This window comes from Conger conger, chromosome 7 (genome assembly GCF_963514075.1).
Source record: "Conger conger chromosome 7, fConCon1.1, whole genome shotgun sequence".
Classification (NCBI taxonomy): Eukaryota; Metazoa; Chordata; class Actinopteri; order Anguilliformes; family Congridae; genus Conger; species Conger conger.
Genome location: NC_083766.1, coordinates 46,373,732 through 46,392,349, shown reverse-complemented (window position 1 = coordinate 46,392,349; position 18,618 = coordinate 46,373,732). Strand labels below are relative to the sequence as shown.

The following is an 18,618-nucleotide window of genomic DNA, read 5'->3' as shown; positions in this document are numbered from 1 at the left end:
TGCTGGTGTTTCTGGATGTATGCATTTGCTATTTTGCCTTTGCAGAAAAATGGGACACATTTATTCGGGAAACGGAGGACATTAACACGTTACGGGAGTGTGTGCAGATCCTGTTCAACAGCCGATATGGTAAGTCGGATCTTCCCCTGCTTTAAACCCTTGGCTTGCATTTGTGCCAGAGTGAGGCAGGAGTCTGTCACTTCATAGTCTCAGTGAGCCTGCGAATCCTTTAATACAGCTGGCTTCAGTACAACTGGAATCAGCCACCTGAATATGGGTTCTCTGAGACTGAGCCAATACGTGCCAGTGAATCTAATCTGGAATGTTCTGCCAAACCCTGGCTTCAGCCGAGGCGCTGGGCTTGGACCACATGGTTCCGGTGCCGTATCGGAAGATCGCCTGCGATCCGGAAGCCGTGGAGATCATTGGGATCCCGGACAAGATTCCCTTCAAGAGGCCCTGCACGTACGGAGTCCCCAAACTGAAGCGGATCCTGGAGGAGCGCCACGGGGTCCGCTTTGTCGTCCGAAGGTTAGCCCCCACTGAGAATCATGGGAGATGAAGTCTGATTACAGGGCCCTGGCTTCTATTCTCCAATGTCGAAACACTTGATGAAATTGTGCAGCCCATTAAATCCTAGGCTTGAGTGGGCACTAGAGATTGTGCCTATTGCTGGAGCTTTGTTGGCTTCTCAGGATGAAGGAGTCAACCAACTGAAAACCATGAGCCCCGGCCATCTGGCAATTTAGGATCCTGCCTCCAATGTAATATTTCATGCTGTCAGTAGGAACCAGTGCCATAAGAAACACAGCGTGGGGGCATTTGATTTGGCATAATTAGTAAATATGTTTTCTAGGGCTGGCTGTTATTTCAACCATATGCTGTAAGTAATTTAAATATCTTGGCATATCTTAAGCTAATGCAACTTGCATAATAGTCGACATTTTCACCCTTAACAGCAGTTAAAAATCAGCAGTCCTTTTTTCCTCAGATACTAATGGCCATTGTAGTAGCTCCCTGTTGTGAAATAGTCCAGTTACCATTATTCATGAACAAATAGCCATTCTCTGTGCTTCCATATGCAAGACTATAATGCACTTGGATTACAGTGAAGCCGTGCAGACCTTAAATCCTTAATTTGTTACTCTCTGTAAATTCAGAGCAAGCAAACAAATAAAGCAAATAAAACCATCCAAATAAGAAATTTTAGTGTTGTTCCTGCCCTGCTAGTCATGACAGCGTTACTTTTATTTGGACCAACTGATATTCACTTATTGGAGACAATGATTTTGTGTGCACTCCATTCAGATTAATTGCTTTCTCCTCTCATTACAGAATGTTTGATGAAAGGATTTTTACAGGTAATTATCTCATTTTTAATGATGGCATTATCTGTATTGAAATCAATGGATTGCCCACCAGCTAACATTCCAACATTGATTGAAGTCATAACACACTTGGTATTACTTATTACTTCTGCGCCCGTTCTCAATATGCGCAGTAGCGGAACTGCTATCAAGGTGTCCTGCGCGGTGAATATGGCTGGGCTGAGATTTTCCTGCAGAGTATTAATCATACCCTCTGCCATGTCCTCTCTCTGTAGCCGCGGGGAAGTCGTCAAAGGATGAGAGCAAGCAGGAGATGGGGTCTTCGTCTGAGAACAGCTTTGTGGAGACTCCCAGGGTGCAGCCATCTTCTTTGGAGGTGGTCAGCAATGCCCACAGCAGCAGGTCAGCCTGGTCCACTGGTTCTGCAGAGGGGGCATAGGGGGCATCGCTTAATTACTGCCACTGGGGCCACTGCCTGATTTATATGCAAATTCAGTCTAACATCGGCTCTGAAGGGGGAACAATGTCCTCTATGTATGCTCCTCTTTCTGTGAATGGTCCTTGTGAACACATTGGAAAAAATTGAAGGTGGGGGAAGAATGTTAATATGGAAACAGAATTGTCAATGAGTTGCATTAATAAAAAATATCAATTGCTTGATATTTCCTCTATATATTATTAAATGGAAAGTAAATTTTTCCCCATTCTTTCAGATCTACCAGCTCCTGCGTAAGTCCATTGGCAGACTGTGAAGCAGGTTAGTGGTGGGCAATTTTACCTTCTGCGCAACTCACAGAAAGTACACAGGACTGTTGATTTAGTTTCAGAATAGTCATTTTGACACAAAGTGATTTGACACATTTTATTTGTGTCATTGTTCTGCTTTTGTTTCTGTTGGAATGTAGTGCTCAGATACAGTATTTTCAAGGGATATTTGATTATTTAACTTGTTTTTTTCTGTGTAAAATACCCACAAAAGGTATAATTTAAAATAGAAGTAACTAAAGTATGCAGTAACTAAAACTATGAAACTAGTATTGTTTTGTTGTCTTGTGTTCTGTTCTTTTTAAAGGACCTTCAGGTGATTGCATTCCCTTGAAAAAAATAAAAACTGAGCCACCAGACGGAGAAATTATTCAAGTGACAGTACCAGGTAAGGAATAGTTTTTACTTTTTTCAGTTTTTTGGAAGCTTCAAGTACTATCTAAAATTGGCAGATCCAGGTACTTTTCTTCTGGCAGGTGTTTTAAACAAATAAATCACACTTTTTTAGATTTGTATCTCAAAGTTGAGCAACTTTAAGGACATCATGTATTGCATTAACTTTGAATTAGGGTTCAAAGCAGAGTAATATAAAGGGATGATCTTACCATGCATTATTGTGCCAAATAATTGAATTACTGGGTGATTTAGTTATTTTCGTCATTTGATAAGCTTATGTCCACCATTTGTCCTTATATTGTTCTGAAACCCAGTACAGTGCATCCGGAAAGTATTCACAGCGCTTCACTTTTTCCACATTTTGTTATGTTACAGCCTCATTCCAAAATTGATTAAATTCATTTTTTTCCTCCAAATTCTACACACAATACCCCATAATGACAACGTGAAAAAAGGTTTTTTGAGATTTTTGCAAATTTATTAAAAATAAAAAACGAAGAAATCACATGTACATAAGTATTCACAGCCTTTGCCATGAAGCTCAAAATTGAGCTCAGGTGCATCCTGTTTCCACTGCTCAACCTTGAGATGTTTCTACAGCTTAATTGGAGTCCACCTGTGGTAAATTCAGTTGATTGGACATGATTTGGAAAGGCACACACCTGTCTATATAAGGTCCCACAGTTGACAGTGCATGTCGGAGCACAAACCAAGCATGAAGTCAAAGGAATTGTCTGTAGACCTCTGAGACAGGATTGTCTTGAGGCACAAAGGGTACAGAAATATTTCTGCTGCTTTGAAGGTCCCAATGAGTACAGTGGCCTCCATCATCCGTAAATGGAAGAAGTTCGGAACCACCAGGACTCTTCCTAGAGCTGGCCGCCCATCTAAACTGAACAATCGGGGGAGGTGACCAAGAACCCGATGGTCACTCTGTCAGAGCTCCAGCGTTCCTCTGTGGAGAGAGGAGAACCTTCCAGAAGGACAACCATCTCTGCAGCAATCCACCATTCAGGCCTGTATGGTAGAGTGGCCAGACGGAAGCCACTCCTTAGTAAAAGGCACATGGCAGCCTGCCTGGAGTTTGCCAAAAGGCACCTGAAGGACTCTCAGACCATGAGAAACAAAATTCTCTGGTCTGATGAGACAAAGATTGAACTCCTTGGCGTGAATGCCAGGCGTCATGTTTGGAGGAAATCAGGCACCGCTCATCACCTAGCCAATACCATCCCTACAGTGAAGCATGGTGGTGGCAGCATCATGCTGTGGGGATGTTTTTCAGCGGCAAGACCTGGGAGACTAGTCAGGATTGAGGGAAATGCAGCAATGTACAGAGACATCCTGGATGAAAACCTGCTCCAGAGCGCTCTTGACCTCAGACTGGGGCGACGGTTCATCTTTCAGCAGGACAACGACCCTAAGCACACAGCCAAGATATCAAAGGAGTGGCTTCAGGACAACTCTGTGAATGTCCTTGAGTGGCTCAGCCAGAGCCCAGACTTGAATCCGATTGAACATCTCTGGAGAGATCTGAAAATGCTCCCCATCCAACCTGATGGAGTTGAGAGGTGCTGCAAAGAAGAATGGGCGAAACTGCCCAAAGATAGGTGTGCCAAGCTTGTGGCATCATATTCAAGAAGACTTCAGGCTGTAATTGCTGCCAAAGGTGCATCAACAAAGTATTGAGCAAAGGCTGTGAATACTTATGTATTTCTTAGTTTTTTATTTTTAATAAAATGAAAATAAAAAAATAAAAAAACTTCTTTCATGTTATCATTATGGGGTGTTGTGTGTAGAATTTTGAGGAAAAAAATGAATTTATTCCATTTTGGAATAAGGCTGTAACAACAAAATGTGGGAAAAGTGAAGCGCTGTGAATACTTTCCGGATGCACTGTACATTGCTTCAAAAAAGTAATTAGTTTTAATTCTCTGTGAATACATTTTTAGTGATTTCTATGAAATTTGCCATCAGATGGGAGGATTATGCCAAACTGCATCATCGCAATATAGGGTGGAAAAAAAATAAATGAAAGAAGTGTCAAATCGGAGAGCAGGAAATCCAACAGAAGATGAACCAAATTCACAAAAAGAACCCAGAAGAATTTAAGAAGATTAAAATGGATAAATAAGGAAGGGGGGTGTCTAGAATGATAATAAACGAGTAGGAAAGAATCAGGTGTGAAATACATGAACACACCTGGACGAGGATGGAATTTATGAGAATGCAGTGTGGAATGTATGAATGAAATGTTACACAAATATGGCTGAAAAAAACATGCTTGATTTAATTTGCACAAGGATGTAAATGAGAACACTTTGTTACAGTGCCTACAAACAAAAATGCCAGAAATGCTTGGATGAGTTTGCGGTGTCATTTTGCTTTATTTTAGAAAATGTTGACAGAATTTTAGATGCAGGCGGGTTGTTCAGTGAAGCCCAGTTATATAACGGACTGCATCAGGCTTGTGCTGACCATGCGCTGTCCCTCCCGTCAGACGCGAGTGTCTCTACGGAAGAGCTGAGTGAGTCTCTGACTGATGCTCTGGCCCCCGAGAGCCGGCGCCCCCTGGAGGCCCCTGCAGGTAACCGCTGCCTCGCTCCCACACTGCTCCGCCAGGACACAGCGCCACCCGGGGGCCACCACCAGCAGTCTCTCTCCTTCTGTTAGGGAGATAGATTTCCAAAAACGTATGGAATCTTTTCAGATTTCCCTCCCCTTCCACCTCCAAGTCAATAGTGCCCAGTATCCTCCAGTATCCCAGTGTTCCACCCACTCTCTGCTCCTCTTAGTGTCTGAAGTGATCTGCTTGTTCAGGAAAGGCTTCATCCATCATGTTTAACCCACTTTGCATCTGTATTTGGCAACATTTCTTTAGAGAAAATTAGCAAGCCATTTACTATAGTACACACAACGTGCCTTTTCTGAAAATCTTTCTTTGGAGCTAAACTATCTTTGAAGGTTTTCAGTTGGCACAATACAAGCTGAAGTGGTCATGGCTGAGTTGCCGCAGATCTTTAGAAGTTGCAGGCGTGGAGTTAAAAATTGGATGGGTGGGTACTTTTCTCGAGTTTGACACCCCTGCATTAAAATGTTTTTACAGTCAAGCCTGTTCCCCAAAGAATATTTTCCAGAAAATTTAATTTTCAATGCAGGTCTTATCACCTGTCATTTTTCACATTTATCAATATGGCAGCAAGCAAAAATCCTCAGTATGGGGGGAACGAATGAACAACCACTTTATATATGATATACTTATTATATATCTTTTCAGACTGTTGACTAAAATACATGTCACGGTGGGCACCTTCATGTTTCTACTTTTTGGCAATGGTAGGTTTAGGAAGGTACTAGAACAGGAACACTCCTCCAAGAATTAAGAGATTAATAATTGGAGTAAAGTGAATGATGACTTTCATAACTTCATAATGTAGACTTTTACCACATACTGCAAACACAAATAGTGTGTGTTTTGCCCCTGTGTGAGTTTTTATGTTGGATTTCTTTGCTCCTCTCTCTTGGTTTCAGGTTTGACTGTACATGGCCTACATCCTGATTAGCACATTTCAACATTAGCCCTGCAGCCCAAACCCTTATATGAAAATCATTTAGAAATACCTTGTCCTCCCTGGTGAATCATTCACACTGTTCACGTGATATTGTGTAGATTACCTTCAGGATCTCTCCGTTATCTTATAGCAGAGAGTGTCAAAGTCTCTCCTCCACCCAGATATTTTGAGAAAATATGGATACTTGAGAACTACACAAGGAATAGATGTTCTGAATGATGCTGAAATATTGTAAAATATACATTTGGCCTTCCTAGGGGGTAAAGACTTAGCTTATATGTAAATCATATTTTATTTGGATATACAGTACTGTGCAAAAGTTTTAGGCAGATGTGAAAGAATAAGAATGCTTTCAAAAATATGGTGCAGTGGGTAGCACTGCCGCCTCACAGCAAGGAGGTCCTGGGTTTGAATCCCCGTCGGCCGGGGCCTCTCTGTGTGGAGTTTGCATGTTCTCCCCGTGTTTGTGTGGGTTTTCTCCGGGTACTCCGGTTTCCTCCCACAGTCGAAATACATGCAGGATAGGCTGATTGGAGAGCCTAAATTGCCTATAGGTATGAGTGTGTGAGTGAATGGTGTGTGTGCCCTGCAATGGACTAGCGACCTGTCCAGGGTGTATTCCTGCCTTTCGCCCAATGTATGCTGGGATAGGCTCCAGCCCCCCTGCGACCCTGTTCAGGATAAGGATTAGGAACAAAAGAAAAATAGAAATCAAATCTATATTTGGTGTGACCACCCTTTGCCTTCAAAACAGCATCAATTCTTCTAGGTATACTTGCCCACAGTTTTTGAAGGAACTCCGCAGGTAGGTTGTTTCAAACATCTTGGAGAACTAGGCACAGTTCTTCTGTGGATTTAGGCAGCCTCAAATGCTTCTGTCTCTTCATGTTATCCAGACTGATTGAGATCAGGGCTCTGTGGGGGCCATACCATCACTTCCAGGACTCCTTGTTCTTCTTCACACTGAAGATGGTTCTTAGTGACATTGGCTGTATGTTTTGGTTGTTGTCCCGCTGCAAAATAAATTTGGGGCTAATCAGATGCCTCCATGATGCCTGTACTTCTGAGCATTGAGGAGACCATTAATTCTGACCAAATCCATTTGCAGAAATGCAGCCCCAAACTTGCAAGGAACCTCCACCATGCTTCACTCTTGCATGCAGACACTCATTCTCGATGGCCGGACATTCTCCTTCAGGATTTTTTGGTAGACAGCAGAATTCATGGTTCCATTTATCACAGCAAGTCTTCCAGGTCCTGAAGCAGCAAAACAGCCCCAGACCATCACACTACCACCACCATATTTTACTGTTGGTATGATGTTCTTTTTCTGAAATGCGGTGTTACTTTTACACCAGATGTAATGGGACACACACCTTCCAAAAAGTTCTACTTTTGTCTCGTCAGACCACAGAGTATTTTCCCAAAAGTCTTGGGGAACATCAAGATGTTTTCTGGCAAAATTGAGACGAGCCTTAATGTTCTTTTTACTCAGCAGTGGTTTTCGTCTTGGACCTCTGCCATGCAGGCCATTTTTGCCCAGTCTCTTTCTTATGGTGGAGTAATGAACACTGACCTTAACTGAGGCAAGTGAGGCCTGCAGTTCTTTGGATGTTGTTGTGGGGTCTTTCGTGACCTCTTGGATGAGTCGTCGCTGCGCTCTCCCGCGAGTGGTCGGCCGGCCACTCCCCCGAAGGTTCACCACTGTTCCATGTTTTCGCCATTTGTGGATAATGGCTCTCACTGTGGTTCGCTGGAGTCCCAAAGCTTTAGAAATGGCTTTATAACCTTTTCCAGACTGATAGATCTCAATTACTTTCTTTCTCATTTGTTCCTGAATTTCTTTAGATCTCGGCATGATGTCTACCTTTTGAGGATCATTTGGTCTACTTCACTTTGTCAGGCAGGTCCTATTTAAGTGATTTCTTGATTGAGAACAGGTATGGCAGTAATCAGGCCTGGGTGTGGCTAGAGAAATTGAACTCAGGTTTGATAAACCACAGTTAAGTTATGTTTTAACAGGGGGGGCAATCACTTTTTCACACAGGGCCATGTAGGTTTGGATTTTTTTTCTCCCTTAATAATAAAAACCTTCATTTAAAAACTGCATTTTGTGTTTACTTGTGTTGTCTTTGACTAATATTTAAATTTGTTTGATGGTCTGAAACATTTAAGTGTGACAAACATGCAAAAAAATAAGAAATCAGGAAGGGGGCAAACACTTTTTCACACCACTGTAGTTGAGTCGCTTGGCCTTGTTTCCACGTCGGAGGTATGGCTTTTTGGCTGCAATTCTTCTCTGAAGACCTCTTCTGACCAGACTTTTCCGCACAGTAGATAGGTGTACCTGGGTCCCATTGGTTTCTGCCAATTCTGAGCTGATGGCGCTGCAGGACATCTTCCGATTGCGAAGAGAAGTAAGCATGATGTGTCTTTCATCTGCTGCACTAAGTTTCCTTGGCTGGCCACTACATCTATGGTCCTCAACGTTGCCAGTTTCTTTGTGCTTCTTAAACAGAGCTTGGACAGCACATCTGGAAACCCCTGTCTGCCTTGAAATTTCTGCCTGGGAGTGACCTTTCTGATGCAGTATAACTACCTTGTGTCTTGTTGCTGTGCTCAGTCTTTCCATGGTGCATGACTTCTGACATTAGACTCTTCAGAAACCTCAATTTGCAAGCAAGTTTGGCTGTTCCTCACCCAGTTTTAACCCTCCAACACAGCTGTTTCTGTTTCAGTTAATGATTGACATATCAATGATTGATGTTTCAATTTATATATTAAATTGATGATCATTAGCTCCTGTTTGGTATAGTTGGTTGGTCACACACCTGACTATATGCCTACGAAATCACTGACTTTGTGCAAGTGTACCTAGAAGTATTCACGCTGGTTTGAAGGCAAAGGGTGGTCACACCAAATATTGATTTGATTTAGATTTTTCTTCAGTTCACTCACTTTGCATTTTGTTAATTGATAAAAATAAACTATTAACATTTCTATTTTTGAAAGCATTCTTACTTTACAGCATTTTTTCACACCTGCCTAAAACTTTTGCACAGTACTGTATGAACAGTTTAAATGTTTTTTCCTTCAAAACTTTTATCTGGAGATAAACTCTTTCACATGGCTTTTCTTCCCATGAAAATCTTGCTCACGTGTTCATATTTACTCTCAAACTGTCCGTTTTTCCACTTTAAGCATTGTTGGGGTTTATTTCTTTGTTTTGAATTTTTCATTTAAATTTTTGTTTTGCCAATTAGAAGTGAAGCCTGCTTCTGGTAAATTCAGAAATATTGAAATTAGGGACGGGGTATAAATTGAAAAATGCTTGTGTGTGAACAAGGAACGCAGAAATATAAAGTTTGCCATTTCTGATTCCATTGTTCCGCATGATGGGACTAAAATAAAGTTCCAAACTTGTAGAAGCAAACCAAATTTTCTCCCTTTCAGCTGAAGCAGCATCAGAGAATCCCACCACTCAGATTCCCAGGAGGTCTGTTGAAGGTAATAACTCCTGCTCCAACAGAAAATACCTAGTCCATTTTAACGTTGACTTTTTGGTTTTTATTTGGGAGAATATTTATGTCAGATGAATAAAATGTGTGACACTGACTTGTGAGCAAATATATGTTTACTTCATTGTTAAAACTGAAATGCTTTTAATCATAAGTATATTGTACATCGCTTTGGGTAAGAGCATCTGCTGTAATATAATATAATGTAACATATTATTTCTCTCTTTGAGAACTTTTATTCAATCTGCATGCACCATTATTATTTCAAAGTAGCACCTTGGCTCACTTGCTGGAGAACATGCTGTGTAGCTGTCCCACATCTTGTTTGGAGAGTGTCAGAGTCCACCCTTTTTGTCCTCTTTCAGAGGATCTTGGTGAGATGATCCTACAGCTTCGGAAGCAAGTGGAAAGCCTCTTTAGTACCAAGTACTGTAAGTTATGCAACATCAGCTTCAGTAATCTGTTTTACAGTCATTACAGTAGCAAGTAATTACATGATTTTCTACCTCCACTTTGGAGGTTGTCGGCTCCAAATCTTATATTCTGTATCATGCTCTATATAATACAGCAGATGGAATTATTTATAAACCAGCCTTTTATCAGACATTTTGGTTTTGACAACTGAACTTTTTCTGCTGGTTTATATTAAAATGATGAAAGTACTGATGATTTTCTTTTCAGAAAACCGACATGTACATGTCCCCACCCCTCAGCATCCCCTTTATTGTGTGTGAGTAATTGGGATGCCGTGCATTATCCCTGTCTCCCTCTTTCTCCATCTCTCCTTCTCTCTCTCTCTCTACTGCAGCTGAGGCTTTGGGCCTGCCAGAACCCACCAGGGTGCCGTACTCCAAGTTCCAGTTGTACCCGGACGACCTGTTTGTCGTGGGGCTACCGGAAGGCATGACTTTCCGCAGGCCCAACTGTTTTGGGACGGCGAAACTACGCAAGATACTGGCAGTCAGCAATCAAATCCACTTCGTCATCAAGAGGTGAGCTGTCACATGACTATTGTCTCAGTATCGGAACTAATGAGAGTGACAGCATAAGGTGTTAAAACCATAGGAAGCCTGCAAACATTTTTATTTTGGCCATTTCTTAATTTGTACTAATGTAGCTGGTATCATAGTATGTGTGTTATCAACGTTTTTCTGTTTTTACCATTGGTGGGCTTATACTGCCTCTTTAAAAAATTAAACTTTTGAACCAGTATAATGTCTGCTAATGTATGTTTGCATGAACTCTCGCAGACCAGAGTTATTAAGTGATCCAGTCAAGCTTGAAGCCTCTCCCCTGTCGGCTTCTAACCCAGGTGAGCCACCATGACAGCTAATATCTCTCAGTATTCAGCAGTAGTGGTTAGGGAAGGACACCAGATTTGGAAATTGGTGCTAGTCTGTACAGGTCCTAATTGCAGATGGTGTAGTGCTGCTTATATTTCATAAAACATTCAGTTGTGTAAATGGATGACAAGTGAAAAGACCCGACACATTACCCTGGATATGCCTGCAAAGAAATATTGAAAGAAAGTCAAATGCTGTGTGTTTATTCCACTGTAACAGAGTTTATATGAGTCCAATAGAGACAAAACGTACACCATAGAGCTAAAAAATACTTCAGCACATTTAACATTTCGCCTTTTACAATTGTGTAATAACAATATCTTCTAGCTATATCAATTATATCAATAGATCTGAACCCTTTCGGGTCAATGGTTCTAATCCATAATGCATCATCATCTGTGCATAGTCATTAAGCAATGATTAAAATTTGATTATAAAAATCCTAATAGAGAAAATGATATTTCCATGACAACTCGGGTGTGATATTGCTTTTTTAATCAGCAGTAGACCTTGACTGCAAAGACAATGTGCTGGAAGATGCTGGAGCTGCATCCAAAAGGCCAGGCTACTCAGGTAAGCAAAAGAACAACCACACAATATGTGAGTGTTCGTCAGTATGTAGATGGTCAAGTCACAGTAATAGAGAATCTGTTGGGACGTGACCGTGTAGACTGGGGACACAAATTTCTATATGGGGACGTATATTGTATGTACATTGTTCTATAATACATCATCAAATATTTAATTAGTACATTTGTTGTTACAACTGGATTTGGATTTGTAATCAAACAATTGACATGGTTAATGTGCATATTTTCATACTTTAACGAGTATTATTAAAGAGTATTTTTATACATTTTCATTTCATCATGTAGAGATTACAGCACTTTTTATTTTGCACCATTTCAGAGAGCCATAATATTTGGGACAGGTGTTTCTTATTAATGTGGTGTGTTCATTCAATTCCTTAGAGCAGTCACACAGTAAGAGAGCTTTCAGTATCTAGTCTTGACTCTAGGTTTTTGATTGTCTCAGTGTATATTCCAATAATTCCTTTTTCTATTTGGCATGGTATTTCACTTAAATTAAGAAGAACTTTAAGAACATCTGCCTGACCAAATCGTTTGACTATAATTGCAGTGTACAAATGTGTTTTACATTGTATAAAGAAAATTATGTTAATGCAGTGAATAAATTATCTGAGGGGGCAAATGTAGTTAACAGGTTTTGGTCAGCCATCAGTAAATGTTTGGATTCTCTTCATGTTCCAGGTATGACAACGGCCTTGATGTTTGCTTCCTTTGTTTACAGACACCTTAGAGGCCAAACTGTCCAGAATCGATTTGGCCAACACCCTGAGGGAACAAGTCCAAGACTTGTTCAACAGAAAATATGGCGAGGCACTTGGCATTAAGTACCCAGTCCAGGTGCCCTACAAGCGCATTAAGAGTAACCCTGGATCAGTCATCATCGAGGGCCTGCCTCCTGGCATACCATTCAGGAAACCCTGTACCTTTGGATCTCAGAACCTAGAGAGGATTCTGGCTGTAGCTGACAAAATCTCCTTCACCATCACCAGGTAGAAACCATTCCTAAATTATAACTTTGCATAACCTACAGTACCTGCAGTCCTTTGTAATAACCATTAAACCATGTTTGTGTGTGCTTTTAGTACAATAAGAGAGCATTTGGGGACAATGAAAACTTAGTGGGTTTTCTTTTTTTTTCATTTATACAGGCCTTTCCAAGGACTTATCCCTAAACCAGGTGACAAATGCAGAATTTGATCATTGCACAAAATAGTTTAATTTTCTGATCCTTATGTTGTAACCTTGACTTGGCTACTATTAATTTGAATGCATTTTAGCACTAGTGTCTAAGGTACATGGCTGGGACCTGGAAGGTTGGTGGTTCAAGCCCCGGAGTAGCCACGATAAGATCCGCACAGGCACTTAACACCGCATTGCTCCAGAGGGATTGCCCCCTGCTTAGTCTAATCAACTATGGAGTCACTTTGGATAAAAGCCTCAGCTAAATAACAAATTATTATTATTATTACCCGTGTGGCATTCCCTTTAATACACAACCTCTTGATACCATGAGTCTCCTGTCTTGTCTGTGTTTAATTCAATTTTTTCTTTTCAGCACCTAGACGGATTACCTTGTTAAAAAAGGCATATGCCTCAATAAGTGGTGAGTTCTCTCCGTCATAATGTTTTAATTTGTATCACATTTCAATTTATTTTCTATTCATAGCTGCTAATCACAAATAACTACATTGCATCATCAAAATAGCATCAAAACACTTACAATAAAACCGTATCATATATGAATATATTATTACTGTAGGTACGGAAATAAACAACTTCATGTATAATTAATAGTATTAATAATATAAAATAATTATATATATATATATATATATATATATATATATATATATATATATATATATATATAATAAAATATAATTCATAACATAATGTATAATTCCATGGCAAATACATTGTATGCTTGTAGCTCAGTACTTCCGTTCTGATGGATGCATGGTTTGTGGTCAGTGTACACATAGTGAAGATATACTTGCAGTGGTGGTGACTGAGGATTGGTTCCGTTCTGCATTCATGATAGATGACGAGGAGGTCAATCGCATGGGAGAGAAAGTCATTTTGCGGGAGCAAGTGAAGGAACTCTTCAACAAGAAATATGGTCAGTTGAACTTTTACCTTTCCGCCCAAGGAGAATTTGAGGTGTATTTGAGCTTGCCACCTCTAAAATGTTTAAGTACTTATGAAAACGTGTGTGTTTGTGAGTATATGTTGTATATATGTATATATAATATATTTCATTATTATTTTATTATATTATTATTATATTATATTATATTTATATTTCATTCTTCTCTGGGGGCGACATGGCTCAGGCAGTAAGAGCAGTCGTCTGGCAGTCGGAGGGTTGCCGGTTCGATCCCCGCCCGGGCTGTGTCGAAGTGTCCCTGAGCAAGACACCTAACCCCCATTTCCTCCTGACGAGCTGGTTGGCGCCTTGCATGGCAGCCAATCGCCGTCTGTGTGAGTGTGTGTATGAATGGGTGAATGTGAAGCATCAATTGTACAGCGCTTTGGATAAAGGCGCTATGTAAATGCCTACCATTTAAAGATGGCTATTAGATTTTGCAAATGTATCATGTAAATGTTACATTACATTACATTACATTACGTGGCATTTAGCAGATGCTCTTATCCAGAGCGACGTACAACAAAGTGCAAATCAAGCACAATGTCCACAAATGTCCTCCAACAATAAGCCAATTTGCTTGATTTGAAGGCAGTTGTATTTTCTTTGTACAGACATTAAACTCCATACAGTGGGCTCCAGAATTATTGGCACCCTTGAATATGCACGGGAAGTGTCATAAACTAAAAAATAATCCAGTTATTGGCATAAGCTTTATTTTCCAACATGCGTAAGGTAGTGCGCTTCATTAATGATTCGATGGAATCAACCAAATTTTACAATACATTTTTAAAATTAAAAAAATATTTCCCCAAAAAGCAGGTTCCACGGTTACCCCTGGTTTAATACTTTGTGCAAATATTGTGTGCATATTTTGTGCAAATACACAGCCGTGAGTCTTTTCCTATAATTTATAAAAAGGTTATAAAAGGTTAGAGAACACATTTTTCTTCCATGCAGAACATTTCCGAATCATTGATATCCTTGGGATACCCCCACTTCAGTTCAGACCACAGGTTTTTAAGGGATTTAAGTCTGGAGACTGAGATGGCCATGGCAGAACATGTGAGACGGGTGCATGGGGGTTGGACCCAAAATGCACGACTCAGACAAACAGTTCATACACAGGTAATCCAGCCAAAAAACAAAGTACAGTACTGAGGGAGAAGGCAGTCTCGAAATCGGTAAAGCATGCAAAAATTCCAGTAACCAGGGAAGCTGTCAGTGGGGCAGAAGTGCAGATGGACGGTGTCGAAGGCGGTGCAAGAGTCAAGACCGAAGTCCGCTCCACGGGGCAAAATCACAAAGACACCGGGCAAGAGTTTGTGGTACAGGCAGGCAGTGGTCAACAAAACAGAAGTCAATAGCGATGGTCAATAAACAGGCTTGGATCGAAACAGGTAGACAATGGCTTGGAAAAACTCTCAAAAGTGCACTGACAAACAGTGCTTTGTTGTTTGCTGTGACGCCTTATACTCTGTAGAACAACAAAACAGTTTATTAAAAAATATATATATATGCCACATTATGTAACTAACACAGAAGATGCATCAACTTACATTTTATATTTCTCCATGTATATGCTTTGGTACAGCTCAGTCCTACTTTGTGTAATCCTTAATTCTATAAATCTGTACTGCAATATTTCTTTCTTTAGGTGAGGCACTGGGCCTGGACCGGTCTGTTCTGGTACCATATAAGCTTATCCGCGCTAGTCCAGACTCAGTAGAAGTTCTAGGACTACCAGATGATATTCCCTTCCGCAACCCAAACACTTACGACATTAACCGCTTGGAGAAAGTCCTGCAGGCTAGGGATGAAATCACCATCAACATCAAGAGCCAGCTACAGTGAGTGTTTATAATGCAGTTTCTAAACTCTATGTAATTGTGTCTTCAATTAAAACATGAGCTAGGTTTATGGACAGAGGAGAGGTGTTGCAGCTTGTGAAATTTGTTATCAAGCATCTTTCCAGGACATAAAATGTTTGGGGTTTTTTCATTTACAGACCTTTTGCAGAAATCTGTACCCAAAGCTGTAATACCGGTAAGTACTAAATTATATTTTTTCTTTGAAAAATGTAAACTAAAGAAAAAATCACTCACTAGCTAATAAACAATGCTTCCATTTAATTACAGTAATCAAAACATTGATGATTTGACCCAAATGGTTTTTCCTCACATCCTGAGTGAAGACCCTTTTTGGTGGATTAATTATTGTCATTAAATGGGAGCATCTTACAGTAGCTATAGCTTGTGGTTTTATTGGATCGTCGATTTGAACCCAGCACTTACAGTATATTGGACGTGCATGTTCTAACTCGGTTCACAAAAATAGAAACTAAGCCATTGACGGGTTTTTATGTGTTTATTTTATGTGTTTATAAGCTGTAATGTACCCTGAAATTTTCCAGCAGGGAAAGACGGCTCCAGCAATAGGCGCAAACGAAAAAGAGTTCCAGACTGCAACCAAGTATCTACGCCTCCAGGGGTGGAGACGGGCGTGTCAACCAATCAGATTCCCGTAATGGTCAGTAGCAAATGGAGTAATTATGGGCCAAATCATTTTTCTTTCATAGATTTCAAATTTGTCTGTTTGAAATGGATTGGCACGTTGATGTTCTGAGTAGCACTGTTGCCTCACAACTAGAAGGTACCAAGTTCAAATCCCAATTGAAGTTGCTCTCATTCTCTCTGTGTCCCTCTCTCATTTGTCTTTATTTGTCTTCAGCAATGGCCTATGTACATGGTGGATTACAGTGGAGTCAATGTGCAGGTTCCAGGAAAAGTCAAGTACTAGCAGACCAATGGGAACCTCTAAACTGAAAGGACAACTGAAATGAAGATGTCAAACAAATATGTATAACCATGGCTCCCAATGTCAGCTTTTTTTAGAGTGCTGTTGCTACCAGCCTGTACAACTGAGGAACTATTGGGCGATATTGGAGATTTTGCTTGGTAATATGTTTAAGGATGAACTGAGTGCTTTTAGCTTTTGCAGAGGAGGTTTCAAGTGTGAAGGTTTTCAAGGCGGCACAAAAAAAACCGAAGGAAAAGCCTCACACAGTGGGGTGGAAGGACTAATGCTTGTTTAAATTTTTCAAAATTAAAACATTAGCTCTGTGCTTGAAAGACACTAACTGTTAAGGTTCTCTGCTGAACTGTGGCCTCAGCTTCTACACAGAATCTGCTGAATGTGTGGTATACTATACACTATTACTTTCATGGAATTTGCCATTTAAAATGCTCATTCAGAATCAATATTCTCCTTCCCACTACACTAAGTACCCATTAACATATGTATGGCCAAACTGTAGGATTTCTTTTTTCAGATGCAACCCATAAAACCTCTTTAGTGTTCTTCTTTCTTTTTTTTGCGAGTGGTATACAGAAATCATACCCAAATCAAGTCTGGTTCACACTATTAACATGTCTCTATGATTATTTATTTATTTATTTAAAATAACAATAATTTGTATTTGCAGGGATATACAACAAAATGTCCACCAAGATGCATTGGGTTTTGAAATAATACCTGGATAGTGTGTCCACCAGATTTGATCCCTTTCAAGGCTTTTAGCTTCTCATACCATGCAACACCAGCTCCATTGTGTATAATGGAATAACATTTCTCTAGACCAGCCATTCTATGGATGGGAAAATTTTGCAATGCACTGTAAATTCACTCCATGACAAATGTTCAGATATTTTTCCCTGTTCCCTAAGTTGCTATCTTTTGTAACATATCAAAGCGACTTTAATGGCTACACAAGAAAAATGTCAATATGAATGTAATTTGTGTAAAGGAAAGGAGAATTATGTATGTTATCCTGTTACAACTGTCTCTCTGGATTCACCAGTATTTCTATGCTGTACCTTAATGCCATTTAGGCCTTTGAAATAAAATGTGTTGCCTTGCATTTGTGTATATCTTTATTGGTTACTGATTGTTCACAGGTTCACAGATAATGAAACTCTATTTTAGTTTTAGAATTAGCACTGCCTGCTAAAATGATTCCACAGAAACAAGCAGGGATGGTCTTCTAAATCTTTTGGTGGAGGTTTAATTCTACTATGAATACAATCCTTTTAAGGTTCTCCTGTCACTTTAGTTTGGTTCAATCCTGCACTCAGTTTTTCTTATGTTGAGGACATGCTGAGAGTAGATCTATTTCACTTTGAAATAAGCTGTCTCATCTTAAGGGACAGAATATTTCACTGAGCTCACAAATCAAAAGTAAGCCTAATATGACTGTGAACATCTGCCATAACGCTACATTTGATAAGCAGGTCAGTGATTCTGTGCAGTTTGATGCTCATAAAACATCATCATGCTCTGAGGGAAACAAGACCATAGACTGTAGAAAAATAGAATGAGACAAAGATTGTTGCTCTGTTGTTGAACTCTATGTCTGGTGAACATGGGACACTGCTCATCACCTGGCTAATACCATCCCTATGGTGAAGAATGGTGGTGGCAGTATCATACTATGGTGGTGCTTCTCAGCAGCAGGAACAGGGAGATGAATTCAAGGAAGGATGAATGCAGCCAAGTACAAAGAGGACCTTGGAGAAAAGCTGCTCCAGAGTGCTTGCAACCTCAGACTGGGGCGACGGTTCACCTTCAGCGCAACAATGACCCAAAGCATACAGCCAAGACAATGCTGGAGTGGCTTCAGGACAAATCTCTGACTATCCTTGAGTGGCCCAGCCAAAGCCCAGACTTAAACATCTTTGGAGAAACCTGAAGATGGCAGTTCACAGAAGCTTCCCATCCAATCTGCCGGAGCTTGAGAGGATCTGCCAGGAAGAATGGGATAAACTGCCCAAATCCAGGTGTGAGCTTGTAGAGACTTACACAAGAAGACTCGGAGCTGTAATTGCTGCTACAGGGGCTTCTAGAAAATACGGATTTAAGGGTCTGTATAACATAAATCAGAGATTTCCATTTTTAAATGTCATAA

At 40.3% G+C, this 18,618-nt stretch overlaps 1 protein-coding gene across 4 annotated transcripts in view; it reads left to right on the top strand.

Annotated features, from left to right (window-relative positions):
- gtf2ird1 (GTF2I repeat domain containing 1) overlaps nucleotides 1-17,574 on the top strand; it is a 30,055-nt gene extending 12,481 nt beyond the window's left edge. For 3 of the 4 annotated variants that reach the window (XM_061248765.1, XM_061248762.1, XM_061248764.1), the window contains exons 8-27: nucleotides 46-129; nucleotides 348-531; nucleotides 1,336-1,361; nucleotides 1,604-1,730; nucleotides 2,042-2,085; nucleotides 2,401-2,481; nucleotides 4,987-5,073; nucleotides 9,512-9,565; nucleotides 9,942-10,007; nucleotides 10,385-10,568; nucleotides 10,827-10,888; nucleotides 11,421-11,492; nucleotides 12,231-12,498; nucleotides 12,658-12,686; nucleotides 13,065-13,112; nucleotides 13,551-13,628; nucleotides 15,313-15,505; nucleotides 15,664-15,701; nucleotides 16,069-16,184; nucleotides 16,386-17,574. In XM_061248765.1, coding sequence (XP_061104749.1) covers nucleotides 46-129; nucleotides 348-531; nucleotides 1,336-1,361; nucleotides 1,604-1,730; nucleotides 2,042-2,085; nucleotides 2,401-2,481; nucleotides 4,987-5,073; nucleotides 9,512-9,565; nucleotides 9,942-10,007; nucleotides 10,385-10,568; nucleotides 10,827-10,888; nucleotides 11,421-11,492; nucleotides 12,231-12,498; nucleotides 12,658-12,686; nucleotides 13,065-13,112; nucleotides 13,551-13,628; nucleotides 15,313-15,505; nucleotides 15,664-15,701; nucleotides 16,069-16,184; nucleotides 16,386-16,454 — 1,910 coding nt within the window. In that variant the 3' untranslated portion in view covers nucleotides 16,455-17,574. The remainder of the gene's footprint in view (nucleotides 1-45; nucleotides 130-347; nucleotides 532-1,335; nucleotides 1,362-1,603; nucleotides 1,731-2,041; nucleotides 2,086-2,400; nucleotides 2,482-4,986; nucleotides 5,074-9,511; nucleotides 9,566-9,941; nucleotides 10,008-10,384; nucleotides 10,569-10,826; nucleotides 10,889-11,420; nucleotides 11,493-12,230; nucleotides 12,499-12,657; nucleotides 12,687-13,064; nucleotides 13,113-13,550; nucleotides 13,629-15,312; nucleotides 15,506-15,663; nucleotides 15,702-16,068; nucleotides 16,185-16,385) is intronic. The other variant, XM_061248766.1, reaches the window with a different exon arrangement.
- The last annotated feature ends 1,044 nt before the right edge of the window (nucleotides 17,575-18,618 follow it).